General features: G+C 38.9%; 3 protein-coding genes across 3 annotated transcripts in view; 1 reads left to right on the top strand and 2 right to left on the bottom strand.

The window, feature by feature from the left end:
* The first annotated feature begins 1,627 nt into the window (after positions 1-1,627).
* Positions 1,628-4,517, top strand: LOC107570765 (purine nucleoside phosphorylase-like). Its single transcript, XM_016257020.1, has 5 exons — positions 1,628-1,852; positions 2,885-3,054; positions 3,143-3,330; positions 3,968-4,160; positions 4,507-4,517. Exons 1-5 carry the CDS (start codon positions 1,830-1,832, stop codon positions 4,515-4,517), a joined length of 585 nt encoding a protein of 194 aa, XP_016112506.1. The 5' UTR covers positions 1,628-1,829.
* A 302-nt stretch (positions 4,518-4,819) lies between these two features.
* Positions 4,820-12,064, bottom strand: LOC107570764 (zinc finger protein 436-like). Its single transcript, XM_016257019.1, has 12 exons — positions 12,053-12,064; positions 11,088-11,139; positions 10,314-10,360; positions 10,018-10,173; positions 7,951-8,021; positions 7,687-7,753; positions 7,532-7,573; positions 6,890-7,082; positions 6,718-6,815; positions 6,545-6,623; positions 6,250-6,435; positions 4,820-6,140 (listed from the first exon to the last, which is right to left on the bottom strand). Exons 1-12 carry the CDS (start codon positions 12,062-12,064, stop codon positions 4,975-4,977), a joined length of 2,169 nt encoding a protein of 722 aa, XP_016112505.1. The 3' UTR covers positions 4,820-4,974.
* The window catches only part of capn1 (calpain 1), a 36,292-nt gene continuing 34,391 nt past the window's right edge, over positions 11,618-13,518 (bottom strand). Inside the window, exons 18-19 of the mRNA XM_016257017.1 lie at positions 12,662-12,720; positions 11,618-12,490 (exon numbers count right to left, since the gene is read on the bottom strand). Of these exons, the coding sequence (XP_016112503.1) occupies positions 12,464-12,490; positions 12,662-12,720 (86 nt within the window). The 3' untranslated portion in view covers positions 11,618-12,463. The remainder of the gene's footprint in view (positions 12,491-12,661; positions 12,721-13,518) is intronic.

Below are 13,518 nucleotides of genomic sequence, written 5' to 3'. Positions count from 1 at the left end.
CTATTCTATCTACTTGTTTTCTTTTTATTAAATATAAAAATGAGCGTCTAACACTAGAATTCTCTATTGTTTTTCTATTCTATCTACTTGTTTTCTTTTTATTTAATATAAAAATGAGCCTTTAACAATAGAATTCTCTATTCTTTTTCTATTCTATCTACTTGTTTTCTTTTTATTTAATATAAAAATGAGCCTCTAAAAATAGAATCCTCTATTGTTTTTCTATTCTATCTACATGTTTCCTTTGAATTTATTATTTAAAAAACCTTGCTATATTAGGCTAACTGAGACTTGTCAAAGCACTTAAAGTCAAGTCAAGTTGAACTTTATTGTCATTCTGCTACATGTGTGGACATATAATGGAATGAAATGTCATGTCTCGCAGGACCACGGTGAGATATACAACAATAGGAATAAGAACAACAATTACATATTATTGCTCTTTTGTTCTTGATTGCTTCTATTGTCCACATTTGTAAGTCACTTAGGATAAAAGCATCTACAAAATGACTAAATGTAAATGCAAATGCTGCAATAACTTCTGTGATGAATTCAGGATACATTTAGTACAAGAGCGTCCAATCCTGCTCCGGGAGGGCCAGTGTCCAGATTGCCTCCAGCCAGCTTCAACACACTTGCGTGGAAGTTTCTAGAGAATCTGAAGACCTTGTTTAGTTGGTTTCGGTGTGTTTATTTAGGACTGGAGTTAAACTCTGCAGGACGAAGCAGGATTGGACACCCCTGATTTAGCATGAGGGGAATGCTGGAGAACTGAATTCTTTGACTTATGAAACTTTCGTAGGCATTTCTGCAATGTTGACCCAGGCGGAGCAAAGCGGGACGAAATATGTTCTTGCACATGTTCAGAACTCAACAAAATAGGTTTTACATACTTAAAGGGATAGTTCACCCAAAAGTGAAAATTCTGTCATCATTTACTCACCCTCATGTCGTTCCAAATCGGTATGAGTTGCTTTCTTATGTTGAACACAAACGAAGATATTTTGAAGATTGCTGGTAATCAAACAGTTGGTGGTTGCCATTGACTTCCATAGTAGGAAAAAATGTCAATGGCAAGTCAATGGCAACCACCAACTGTTTGATTACCAGCAATCTTCAAAATATCTTCGTTTGTGTTCAACATAAGAAAGCAACTCATACGGGTTTGGAACGACATGAGAATGAGTAAATGATGACAGAATTTTTGGGTGAACTATCCCTTTAATTTTTTTAAAAACACACCCTGAAATTTTAGTATTACATATCATACGCCTGTTGGTCGAGATGTCCAGTTTATTGATACAAAGCCAAAAAGAAAAGGCAGTTGAGGCTATCTGTGTAAAAGTGCATGATGTCTTTATCTGAATCATTGTGAATTAGTTTGAACGAGCCAAATACACATGGACCCACATGACAGTGTTTATATTTGGATGACTCTTAGTCACGTGCGTTTGTGTTGTTCAACCATCCATAAATCTAATCTAGGAAAACCAATTTCCAGGCTGTTCAGTCTGACAGCTGTTGCTCAAGTTTTAGGGAGATGTTACTGATAACAGACCGGGGGCCCATGACGGCCCACCCAGAGGCATTTGCGTCAGGAGGTGTCCCTTCAAACCCGGGGCGGAGCGGCGGCTCTATAAGAAACCGGCTACGAGATTTTTCAAAGCGCTTTATTCATTCTCGCGTCTCGTTCTCGTGGTGTTGTTTTATTATCATCTTTTTTATTTACTTAATTGGTAATTCGTCGCGTACGGTCGTGCCTAACGTTACCATACATCGCTACATAGTAACATCGACATTTCCGAAGGATTTTTCCAGCGATTTTAATCATGTTTCCTGAGAGCAGCACTGGGTAAACGATTATTCTTTTTTCGAATCTAATTTTCTAGTTCTACTGTCTTCATTTTGTCTTTTGAAAGTGAACTATATGGTTGAGTTTCTATTTATGTAAGTTATTCTAACAGTGGCATAGTACAGGGAGTTCAGTTAGCTGGTTAAAGTCGACCTATAATAATTCATCCGTTCTGTGTAAAATTTAATTCAAGCGAATTTTAGCAGCACTTGACGAGCACGTGGTGTTTTGAACAGTTTCCCGCGAAGCGAACGGAACCGTTACTTAAGCGAATGTTTGGGGATTTAAACGCGGGGTTGAGAAAGAACGCTTTGATGTACATATTTATTGGAGGGAAAAATTGACTTTGAATGGATTGTGTTGACATTCTGTTAAAATGTACAAAAATAAAATTGTAAAATATATAGCTACTGTGTAACAGACACAATATAATCTTGACACCGTACTCTCTAGATATGTTTAATTAGCCAATAATATTGGTCAACCATTAACCTACTACTTATAAATACCACTAATACCATACTATCTCTGGAGAAGTGCTTTTTGGACATCAGCTAGTTATTTTGAGAACAGTAGACTAATTGTTTTGACAATTGATTGTATTGAAATGTATATTTGCTGCAATTAAATTGTAAATCTAAATTGATTTTTATATTACTTTTTTGTGCAATGGCCAAAGTACTAATCATAAAGATGCTCTGTCACAGGACATTTATTTTAGTAGTCAGCCGCTCAGTTTACAGCAGTGATGTGTCAGAAAGTGGCTCTTGTTGCAGGATATTTTTATTTGGTATCTGCAGGCTTCATAGGCATTCGAATATGTTACAGTATTCAGTTATATTGTTATATAATATGTAGTTATGTAATACATGTGCAAATGCTATTGTATATATGTCAGTTGTGTAAGTATATTGTATAAAAGTGTAATGCGACTGTGTGTGACATTCAAGTGTGTCAGACATGTGGAAACACATTCAGTTACAGTCATGTGTGGGGCCTCATAAACTCATTTTTCCCATTCTCTCTTCGCAGGTACAGCCATGAGGATTGCCAGGCCACAGCTGACTGGCTTCGGTCCCAGACTGCAGTGCATCCTCTGGTGGGCATCGTGTGCGGTTCGGGTTTGGGTGGACTGGCTGACGCCTTGAAAGACCAGGTGGCCTTCAACTACAGGGACATCCCCAACTTCCCCCAAAGTACAGGTGCGGTTTACTGAATAATTTAGAATATTGTGTATCTTATCTTGTTAAAAACCATTACTGAATCTGTGCATTTCTTTCTCTTCTGCAGTGCACGGTCACGCTGGACGGCTGGTGTTTGGCACTTTGAAGGGCAGACCTTGTGTCTGCATGCAGGGACGGTTTCATCTCTATGAGGGATATCCCATCCAAAAGGTACGAGCACCCTATAATACACACATTCTGGCTCGTGCGAGTCCAAAACATGTAAACAATACGGCTCTTTGTCAGTCTGACAGTTAAATTGAGAGGTGGTTGTGGCTGTATTGTTGGATTACAGATCCAAACGGTCCTGGGTGCTGATCCAAGCCTCTGGGTTTAAGAAGGGTTCACTTCTGTGTATTTAAATATCACTGAAATTGCAAGTTGCACAAACTTGAAGGACTCTGACCTAAAGATCCTTCTTAACCAGGAACTAACTATATTTGGTCCACACATGACCTTATTGAAAACCGAATTAGTTTTAACTGGTTGTGTTGTGTGCCTGATTGAAGCGTAAACTCTTTGACCCTGTGGAATGCAAAGGCCAGAACACTTATAGCATTTACACCGGTTATGTTTGCGCTAAAACTTAAAGCTAATATCTGCAAGGTGCAACAATTTGTCCATCTGATGCTTGATCAACAATTAAAAAAACAGCACAAATGTGTCCCTAGATCACAAAACCAGTCATAAGGGTAAATTTTCTGAAATTAGAATGTATACATCATCTGAAAGCTGAATAAATAATCTTTCCATTGATGTATGGTTTGTGCCAATATTTGGCCAAATCTGGAATCTGAGGGTGCCAAAAAAAAATCTAAATATTGAGAAAATCGCCGTTATATAACATTGAATTTCAAATTTGTTTATATGCAATTTGTTCTATGTGAACTAGTTTAATAACCAGACTTCATGTGTTTTAGGCATGAGTACGGTTCACGAGGTGATCGTGGCACGGCACTGTGGGATGCGCGTCTTCGCTCTGTCTTTGATCACTAATAAGGCAGTGATGGACTACGACAGCGAGGAAAAGGCCAATCATGAGGAAGTTCTGCAGACGGGCAAACAGCGGTTTCTATGGAGTCATGGTGATGGGGAAATATTGAGATGGGAGAAAAAAATATTTTAATGCTTTTTCTAGTTCCCAAAACCTGTGATGGAAATAATATCGCTTAGGAGGGAAAATAATGCCAATGCTTTTTGTGAGTGAATGCAAAGTTTCTCAGGGGAATACATTATTTTTGCGAGTGAATGCAAAGCATTGAAATGTTTATTAATTTTTTTCCCCCATCAATTTTTTTTCCCCCACTTGTTATTTCAAAGAAAAATCAGAAAGAAAAATTATATTTGACTTTTTTTGTTTTTGCATGACATTATTTCCATGGCAATTACGTTTTTTACATTTTAAATTGCATTTCTACTCCTTTATTTCAGTTTGGTTTTGAGACATTTTATTTGAGTATTAAATGTACAAATCTGCAAATGAAGTTTACGGATAACTTTTTTTCAAAAATCATATTTTTTATTATGTTATCATGTTTTTATTGTGTTAGTTAGCTGTATTTTTTTTTGTTATTTTAACTTAATCAAAATAACCCAACTGCAGTTTGATTGAGATTAATTGGAATGCACAATGGAAAAAAAACATGATTTTTAAAAACGGAGTTATCCGTTTTTGCAAATGAACTCTTCAAATAGTCTCATATATTTTGTTTTCCTTATGCAAAATATAATTGCTTTATTTCATTGTAAAATTTGACCCAGGAGTTTCTTCATTAGATTCACCCTAATAATATCCAATAATTAGGCATGAAACATCTTGCAGATCTTCTAAGAAAAGTCTCAAATATTTGGTCACAGTTAGGTTTTTTCAAGAAAGGCACAAACGGAATGACTGCTCAGTTAGTTCTCTTCCACGTTAGAGTTTGCAGAACTTTTTGTCCCAGACTGGCAGAACTTCAAGTGATAGTTAAGATGACTGCTTTGAGAGAAACACTTGTCGCAGTTTCCGCAGCGGTGCGGTTTCTCTCCCGTATGAACCCGTTTGTGTTTGGCTAGCGAGCTGGCCTGAGTGAACTGCTTACTGCAGACGTTACAAGCGTAACTCTTCTGCCCCGTATGAGTGAGCTGGTGCGTCTTCAGAGATCCTTTGAGGGCGAAAGTCTTCCCGCATACATCGCAACTAAACGGTTTGTCTCCAGAATGCGTCAGTAGATGAGTCTTGAGATGCGTTCCTCGCCGAAAGCCCTTCCCACAAAGCTCACAGCAGAAATCTTTGACTCCCGTGTGGAGCTGCTTGTGGGATTTGAAGGTGTTGGCGTGTACGAAGGTTTTTCCACAGTCCTCGCATCTGAAGGGCTGTTCACCCGTGTGAAGCCTTTCGTGTGCCTTGAGGTTGCCCTTTTGGGCAAAGCTCTTCCCACAGTGTTTGCACAGGTATGGCTTTTCTCCAGTGTGAACTCGCTGGTGGTAGTCCAAGTAAGACTTGGTGAGGAATTTGGAACCGCATTGCAAGCAGACAAAGTTCTTCTCGTCAGCATGCGTTCGCTCATGAGCTCTGAGGATGCTTATCAAGGCGAAGCTCTTCCCACATGCGGCGCAGGAGAACGGTCTCTGGTCACCGTGACTCATCATGTGATTCCTCAAGTGGTTGGGCAAGCGAAACACCTTGTCGCAGAGCGTGCATTTGTGAGGTTTTTCCACCTTGTGGTCTCTGCGGTGGATTTGGAGACGGCGTCTGGAGCCGAAACGCTCTCCGCACTCTTGGCAAGCGTGAGGCGTTTCTCCGCTGTGGAGCTTCTGCTCGTGTCTTCTCAGGTTGTTGAGGTGGGTGAAGGTCTTTCCGCAGATTTTGCATATGTTCTGCTCATCGCTTGCATTCGGTTGCACTTCTTCAGCGGTGTCTGTTGGGACGTCCAATCCTGTCTTGATAATATCGGGTGGATCCAGTGTGTTTAATGGTACTGAAATATCATTTGATTCGTCCTTAGAGTTTGGTTCAGTGGTCCACTGCCCTTGTCTTTGATGCTCTACAGATTCAGATTCATCTGCATCGGGCTCTACTGATTCTGTAACATGAACAAGGCATGTTTATAGATATTATATTGTATATTTAGGCCTTACATTAACATAATATACCATGTTAATCCAAATGCATTAACGTGAGGTAGTCTGTACCATCTACAGCAGCAGTTTCAGCGGTGTCTGTTGGGACGTCCAATACTGTCTCGATAATATCGGGTGGATCCAGTGTGTTTAATGGTACTGAAATATCATTTAATTCAGAGTTTGGTTCAGTGGTCCACTGCCCTTCTCTTTGATGCTCTACAGATTCAGATTCATCTGCATCGGGCTCTACTGATTCTGTAACATGAACAAGGCATGTTTATAGATATGAAATTGAATATTTAGGCCTTACATTAACATATTATACCATGTTAATCCAATTGCATTAACGTGAGGTAGTCTGTACCATCTACAGCAGCAGTTTGACACTCTACTTGTTCCTCTTCATGGACAAATACTTCTTCAAATCTAAACTCCGGCTCTTCCTAGATGAAGTCAGGGTTGTGTTAGTTTGATGCACAACAAATCAAAGCCTTTGTATATTCAAAAACACAACAATTACAGCTGGATGTGGGTTACTTCAACAGTCTGAAGAAGATGTCCACCAGATGGGGTGCAATTCAATCTTTCCTGGATTCCCGACACAACGGCTGAGGTGAAATCTTGCTGATCTCCTCCTACAACAGTGCATTTTTCTTATTTAATCTATTAAAATAACAGGAACACATGATTTAACTATGAGAAGAACCACCTTTGACATGTTCCTCATCTCTGATATGAGTGTTAAGTGGTCTTCCACTCCCAGCAAACTGCTGCTCTACCATATGGTTGACTTGATCTGGTTGTGTAAGATCTTTTCTTGATCCACTTGATGCTTCATGAAGGATTCTGCAGATGTGTTCAGCTGTAGAGTTTGTTATTTTCCTTATAGCAGCCGTCAGATTCTTGTGAATCAAACAAGAAATAATCAGTAAAATTAAAAGTGTTGCTTACCTAACTGTTGCATACAACAGGTTAGCTTTATTAGGTTTCCGCACATGTAATGTTGAGGATTGACGCTCCCACGTTTATTAAGAAAATGACAAGGTTTGATAATCCATATATTTTGTTATTTATTTATGCATGTTTTCTTTTTTCAAGGTCTACTTTTTTCTGATAGTTCAAACATTAACTGAGGTGGTTTGATATTAACCAGCTATCATCGGGGGAAAGGGCTTATTATAAAATAACAAATAAAATATCTAAATCGAAGGATCCCATATTAGTGTATTATCTTTTTACAGTAAAATAACCATCAACTATTGTATATTTTGGAAGTACCGTTAACTATGATTACCACGGTATTTTTTAGTGAAAGTAAAATGTTAATCATTATACTTTTGAACGAACTTACCATTTTAATATCAGTTTCTGGATTCCCATTTTGACGTTTTGACTGAAAAATATCGAGTTGACAAATTTCTGTCACTATAGAAGTGACTAAACTGTCCATTATTAAGAGCACTTGTTTCTGGACCGATGCTTCACACGACATGATTCTATACACACCTGTAAAATATCGTTAAAGATCACTAAACAGGTCAATATATCACCGATTTGTTTGTTTTGTCGAAGTCTCTTCAGTTGCTGTGTTGTCACGTGTGTGTGGACTCTGAACAGTTTCCCGTCACGATGCATTTCAAAATAAAAGTCACGCACTAAATGTACAAGTATATATATATAAAACAAGTATAAACATAAACATTCATTAAAAATATTTTAATATAATTAATCAAATATAAATATGAAATAAAAGACGTCTTCTCCTGGGACATGAGGAACCCGATGACAACAGAAGCAGAGTGAGAAACTCCGGCGTTACAGTGGACCAGCACCACTCCACCCTGAGGAGCACAGGTTAAACACACAGACACACACACACACACACACAGGGACACACACACACACACACAGAGACACAGAGACACACACACACAGACACACACACACACAGAGACACACACAGACACACAGACACACACACACACACACACAGGGACACACACACACACACACAGAGACACAGAGACACACACACACAGACACACACACACACAGAGACACACACAGACACACAGACACACACACACACACACACAGGGACACACACACACACACACAGAGACACAGAGACACACACACACAGACACACACACACACAGAGACACACACAGACACACAGACACACACACACACACACACAGGGACACACACACACACACACAGAGACACAGAGACACACACACACAGACACACACACACACAGAGACACACACAGACACACAGACACACACACACACACACACAGGGACACACACACACACACACAGAGACACAGAGACACACACACACAGACACACACACACACAGAGACACACACAGACACACAGACACACACACACACACACACAGGGACACACACACACACACACAGAGACACAGAGACACACACACACAGACACACACACACACAGAGACACACACAGACACACAGACACACACACACACACACACAGGGACACACACACACACACACAGAGACACAGAGACACACACACACAGACACACACACACACAGAGACACACACAGACACACAGACACACACACACACACACACAGGGACACACACACACACACACAGAGACACAGAGACACACACACACAGACACACACACACACAGAGACACACACAGACACACAGACACACACACACACACACACAGGGACACACACACACACACACAGAGACACAGAGACACACACACACAGACACACACACACACAGAGACACACACAGACACACAGACACACACACACACACACACAGGGACACACACACACACACACAGAGACACAGAGACACACACACACAGACACACACACACACAGAGACACACACAGACACACAGACACACACACACACACACACAGGGACACACACACACACACACAGAGACACAGAGACACACACACACAGACACACACACACACAGAGACACACACAGACACACAGACACACACACACACACACACAGGGACACACACACACACACACAGAGACACAGAGACACACACACACAGACACACACACACACAGAGACACACACAGACACACAGACACACACACACACACACACAGGGACACACACACACACACACAGAGACACAGAGACACACACACACAGACACACACACACACAGAGACACACACAGACACACAGACACACACACACACACACACAGGGACACACACACACACACACAGAGACACAGAGACACACACACACAGACACACACACACACAGAGACACACACAGACACACAGACACACACACACACACACACAGGGACACACACACACACACACAGAGACACAGAGACACACACACACAGACACACACACACACAGAGACACACACAGACACACAGACACACACACACACACACACAGGGACACACACACACACACACAGAGACACAGAGACACACACACACAGACACACACACACACAGAGACACACACAGACACACAGACACACACACACACACACACAGGGACACACACACACACACACAGAGACACAGAGACACACACACACAGACACACACACACACAGAGACACACACAGACACACAGACACACACACACACACACACAGGGACACACACACACACACACAGAGACACAGAGACACACACACACAGACACACACACACACAGAGACACACACAGACACACAGACACACACACACACACACACAGGGACACACACACACACACACAGAGACACAGACACACACACACACTATCTCTGGATATTCTTCTTTCACATACACACCTGCTGCTGACTGGCTTCATTTATGAACTCGAAACACTCGGGGAAGTATGAGGTGATGTCTGTCTCTGGCAGATCTAACACGGTAACAGTCTTAAACGTGAAGAGATCAGAAAACTCATTCTCAACCCCATACGCCACATTCAGCACACGAGTCACCTAAAACACAACAGCAAAAACAGATTATTCTTTTTTAAATATTATATAAATTAGCTTGCTTACTTTTATAAATGCTTATAAGAAAGTCATATAAGTAAAATAATACAATAGCCTATAGATATGCAAAATAAAAAATATACCTTTAATTTCTTCAATGTGTCTATATCGTGGGCAACATTCTGCGATGCTAAACATCACATAATTAGTTAAATATAACAAGTAGGGTTAATACTCAGTGTGTCATGGTAAACTCAATCCAATTTTTTAAATAATAATTTTTTATTTATTTGTTTGTTTGTTTGGAATTAGCCATAAATAAGTAATCTGGGCCTGTTTCATAAAACAAGTTTACCAAATAAGCCAGGCTTATTTCAGCTAGTCTAAACTTGTTTTATGAAACAGGCCCTGGTCTTAAAGTATAAAAAATAATCTTGAAGTTGACATTTATTATGATTTTACTGTGTTAACAATAGCTAGAAATTACAGAATTCATCATGATCATGCAAACCTTTTTAATATAATGATAATCATATTGAGTAAATAGGAATTAAGTCTTAATAAACAAACAAACAATCTGGACAATTATGTTTACCTTCAAATCTAATGTGATTTGACTGAAATACAGAATTCTAAATTATCTATTTTATTAGTAGTAGTGTTGTTGTTATTAACGGCTACCATGGTAAACTTTTTTTTTTGTTTTGTTTGTTCATCTTTGATATGCATTGTTACACAAAGTACCACACAATGCCAGCTTTATTTAGTCACTGTTGATATCTTGAAGTCCATAAATACAGTAATCACCATGGGATAATACTGGTATTTCCAGCAGTGTACCCTGGTACCACCGCAGTAGGGTTTGGAGCAGGTTTTCTCAGTGAATATTGCAAATATACATCAAAAACACAACGCACAGAGCAGGAGGAAGGGTCTGATGGTGCCCACTTGCAGGTCGAGGCTCGAGTCCTTAAGTTTGGTACACCAGTTAATTTAAACATAAAAGCCTCTCTTCATGCATTAGCCAGCGCTTTACCCATGATGACACTAATTTCACAAAATACTAAAAGAAACGTTTCAATTTTGTTTGTATATGCCTTGGTATTAGTAAAGTAAAACAGTTTTTATACACCAAGTGTTTTTGTGCACTTCTTTACATTTTTTCTCTTTAAATTTAAACACTGCTAGTCATTTAGACTAAAATAAGTGAATTTGTAAGGTGTTGCCGACTTTCAACATTGCTACATCATGTCCTTTTAGCATTTTTAGTTAAATAGTCACCCGAGAGATTTTTAATTACAAATATTCAATGTAAAATATATAAATTAATGAGGTCATAAAGCCACATACATAATTGTACAAGAATTTATATTCTTGACAATGCTGATATATCAACCAACATTACAGATATTTGCTCACGCACACTGACAAGAACCAAAAAACGTTCTACTTTAAAAGAAAGTTTATTGAAAACCCACATAAATGAATCAACACTGGAAAAGAAACAAAACATTTTGCTTGGCATTGGGGGAAAAAAAGAAAATCCTCCACTTTTTCATACTCATCTTTCGATTAAAAGAAAAGTGCCGTCTTGTTAAAGCTCATGGTTCTGCGTATATATGAAAATCAGATTCAATCTGTTCCCAGTTCTGTTGCTCCTTTCTAGATTGTATTAAATGGATGTTTTGCATTGTTCATATAAACAGAACTAAAGGAATGCATATGGCATTTTTAAAAAGTGTACGTCCCTTTTGGCTTGTTAAAAGATCCTTTGGTTTTTCAGTACATCTCAGTTTGTCCAATAAAACAGCTGCATGCATGAAATTCAGTCTAAACCAAATCCCCTTCAGTAAGTAAAGCTAGGTTCGATCTACAGCATCACCAGCGCATGCATGTCTAATACAGCGGTCTTTATACGAACAGCATTAAGATATGACATTCACTGAAAGATATGCAGCTCATGATCATAAAATATGGCGATAAAAATGAAGAATGATTGAAATTGGCAATGATTCATTTGGCACAGAAAGAGTTTCATCTGGAGAAATGCATGCAGCTCGATCCAGAAATGATAAAAAAACATGCTGTAAATGTTTTTCTCTTGGCTTTAGAAACGCGTTTGGCACAGTGTTTTGCATGTGGACTATGTAAACAGGGTTGCATCATTAAGGCTGTTTATCCCATAGAAATGCATTACAGAAGTATAAAAATGAAGGCACTCTTCTTCAGATGGCAGGACTACAGATGAGAAGACGGACTCAGTGCAGACGAACGGCGAAAATCTGTGTCCATTTCAGGCAAACATGGTCAGAGAAATCCACTGCAACACAGAGAGAAAGATCATTATAGAATGCAACTGCTTTGAACTAGACGTGTTATTCACATGTATAGAGGTTAACTAAACCTGACTAATTCATCTCAGACATGTTCATCTCTCTACGTGTTTTGGGTGTGTGTTTGCAGTGTGTTGAAATGTTGGTGTAAGTGAAACCTGAAAGAACGTGAGCGATATGAATCCATCAGCGTCTGTGTCCAGCGTCTTGAAGGTCTCTGTAAAAACACACACGTCTCAGTCCGATTGTCCTGATAGCTCATGTCAGGTCAGAATTACTGTACTTATAAAAAGATTGTGCATGTTATATTCTTGTAATTTTGTGTTATGACAATGCACTTAATGCAGAAATGGATCTATGCCCAACTTTTCTGTCAGTAACAGCAAAATAGCTAATTACATGGATTCTCTATTCACTTCAGTTCAAAGGTTTGGGGTCTTTAAGGTTTCTTTTGAATGTTTTTGAAAGAAGTCTCACTAAGGCTGCATTTATTTGATCCGTAATATTGTGAAATAATATAATTTAAAACAATTGTTTTCTATGTGAATATCTGTTCAAATGTAATTTATTTCTGTGTATTTTCAGCATCATTACTCCAGTCTTCAGTGTCACATGATCTTCAGAAATCATGCTAATATGCTGATTTGCTGCTCGAGAAACATTTCTGATTATTATCAGTGTTGAAAACAGTTGCGCTGCTGAACATCTTTGTGGAAACTGATACATTTTTATTTTCAGGATTCTTTTAAGAATGGAGATTATTTTATAAACAAAGTTCAAAAGAACAGCATTTATTTGAAATAGAAATGTAACATTATAAATGTCTTTTACTGTCACTTTTGATCAGTTTAATGCATCCTTGCTCAAAAGTATAAATTTTTCTAAGAAAATATTAGTGGCCCTAAACCTTTGAATGGTAGTGTATACATTATTATTTTTTTAATATATATGTGTATATATATATATATATATATATATATATATTTTTTTTTTTTTTTTTTTGTGTGATATGAAA

Source organism: Sinocyclocheilus grahami, unplaced genomic scaffold, assembly GCF_001515645.1.
Source record: "Sinocyclocheilus grahami isolate Dianchi unplaced genomic scaffold, SAMN03320097.WGS_v1.1 scaffold1502.1, whole genome shotgun sequence".
NCBI lineage: Eukaryota > Metazoa > Chordata > Actinopteri > Cypriniformes > Cyprinidae > Sinocyclocheilus > Sinocyclocheilus grahami.
This window is presented reverse-complemented; position numbering and strand designations above follow the sequence as displayed.

What these genes read in the sequence shown, in the direction of transcription:
- LOC107570764 (XM_016257019.1), bottom strand. An exon ending in ATGAAGCCAGTCAGCAGCAG is followed by an intron (nt 8,022 to 10,017) that starts GTGTGTATGTGA and finishes TGTGCTCCTCAG; the next exon opens with GGTGGAGTGGTGCTGGTCCA. An exon ending in CAGAAACTGATATTAAAATG is followed by an intron (nt 7,083 to 7,531) that starts GTAAGTTCGTTC and finishes TTGATTCACAAG; the next exon opens with AATCTGACGGCTGCTATAAG.
- LOC107570765 (XM_016257020.1), top strand. Translation starts at nt 1,830, where the DNA reads ATGTTTCCTGAGAGCAGCACTGG. An exon ending in TTTCCTGAGAGCAGCACTGG is followed by an intron (nt 1,853 to 2,884) that starts GTAAACGATTAT and finishes CTCTCTTCGCAG; the next exon opens with GTACAGCCATGAGGATTGCC. An exon ending in CAACTTCCCCCAAAGTACAG is followed by an intron (nt 3,055 to 3,142) that starts GTGCGGTTTACT and finishes TCTCTTCTGCAG; the next exon opens with TGCACGGTCACGCTGGACGG.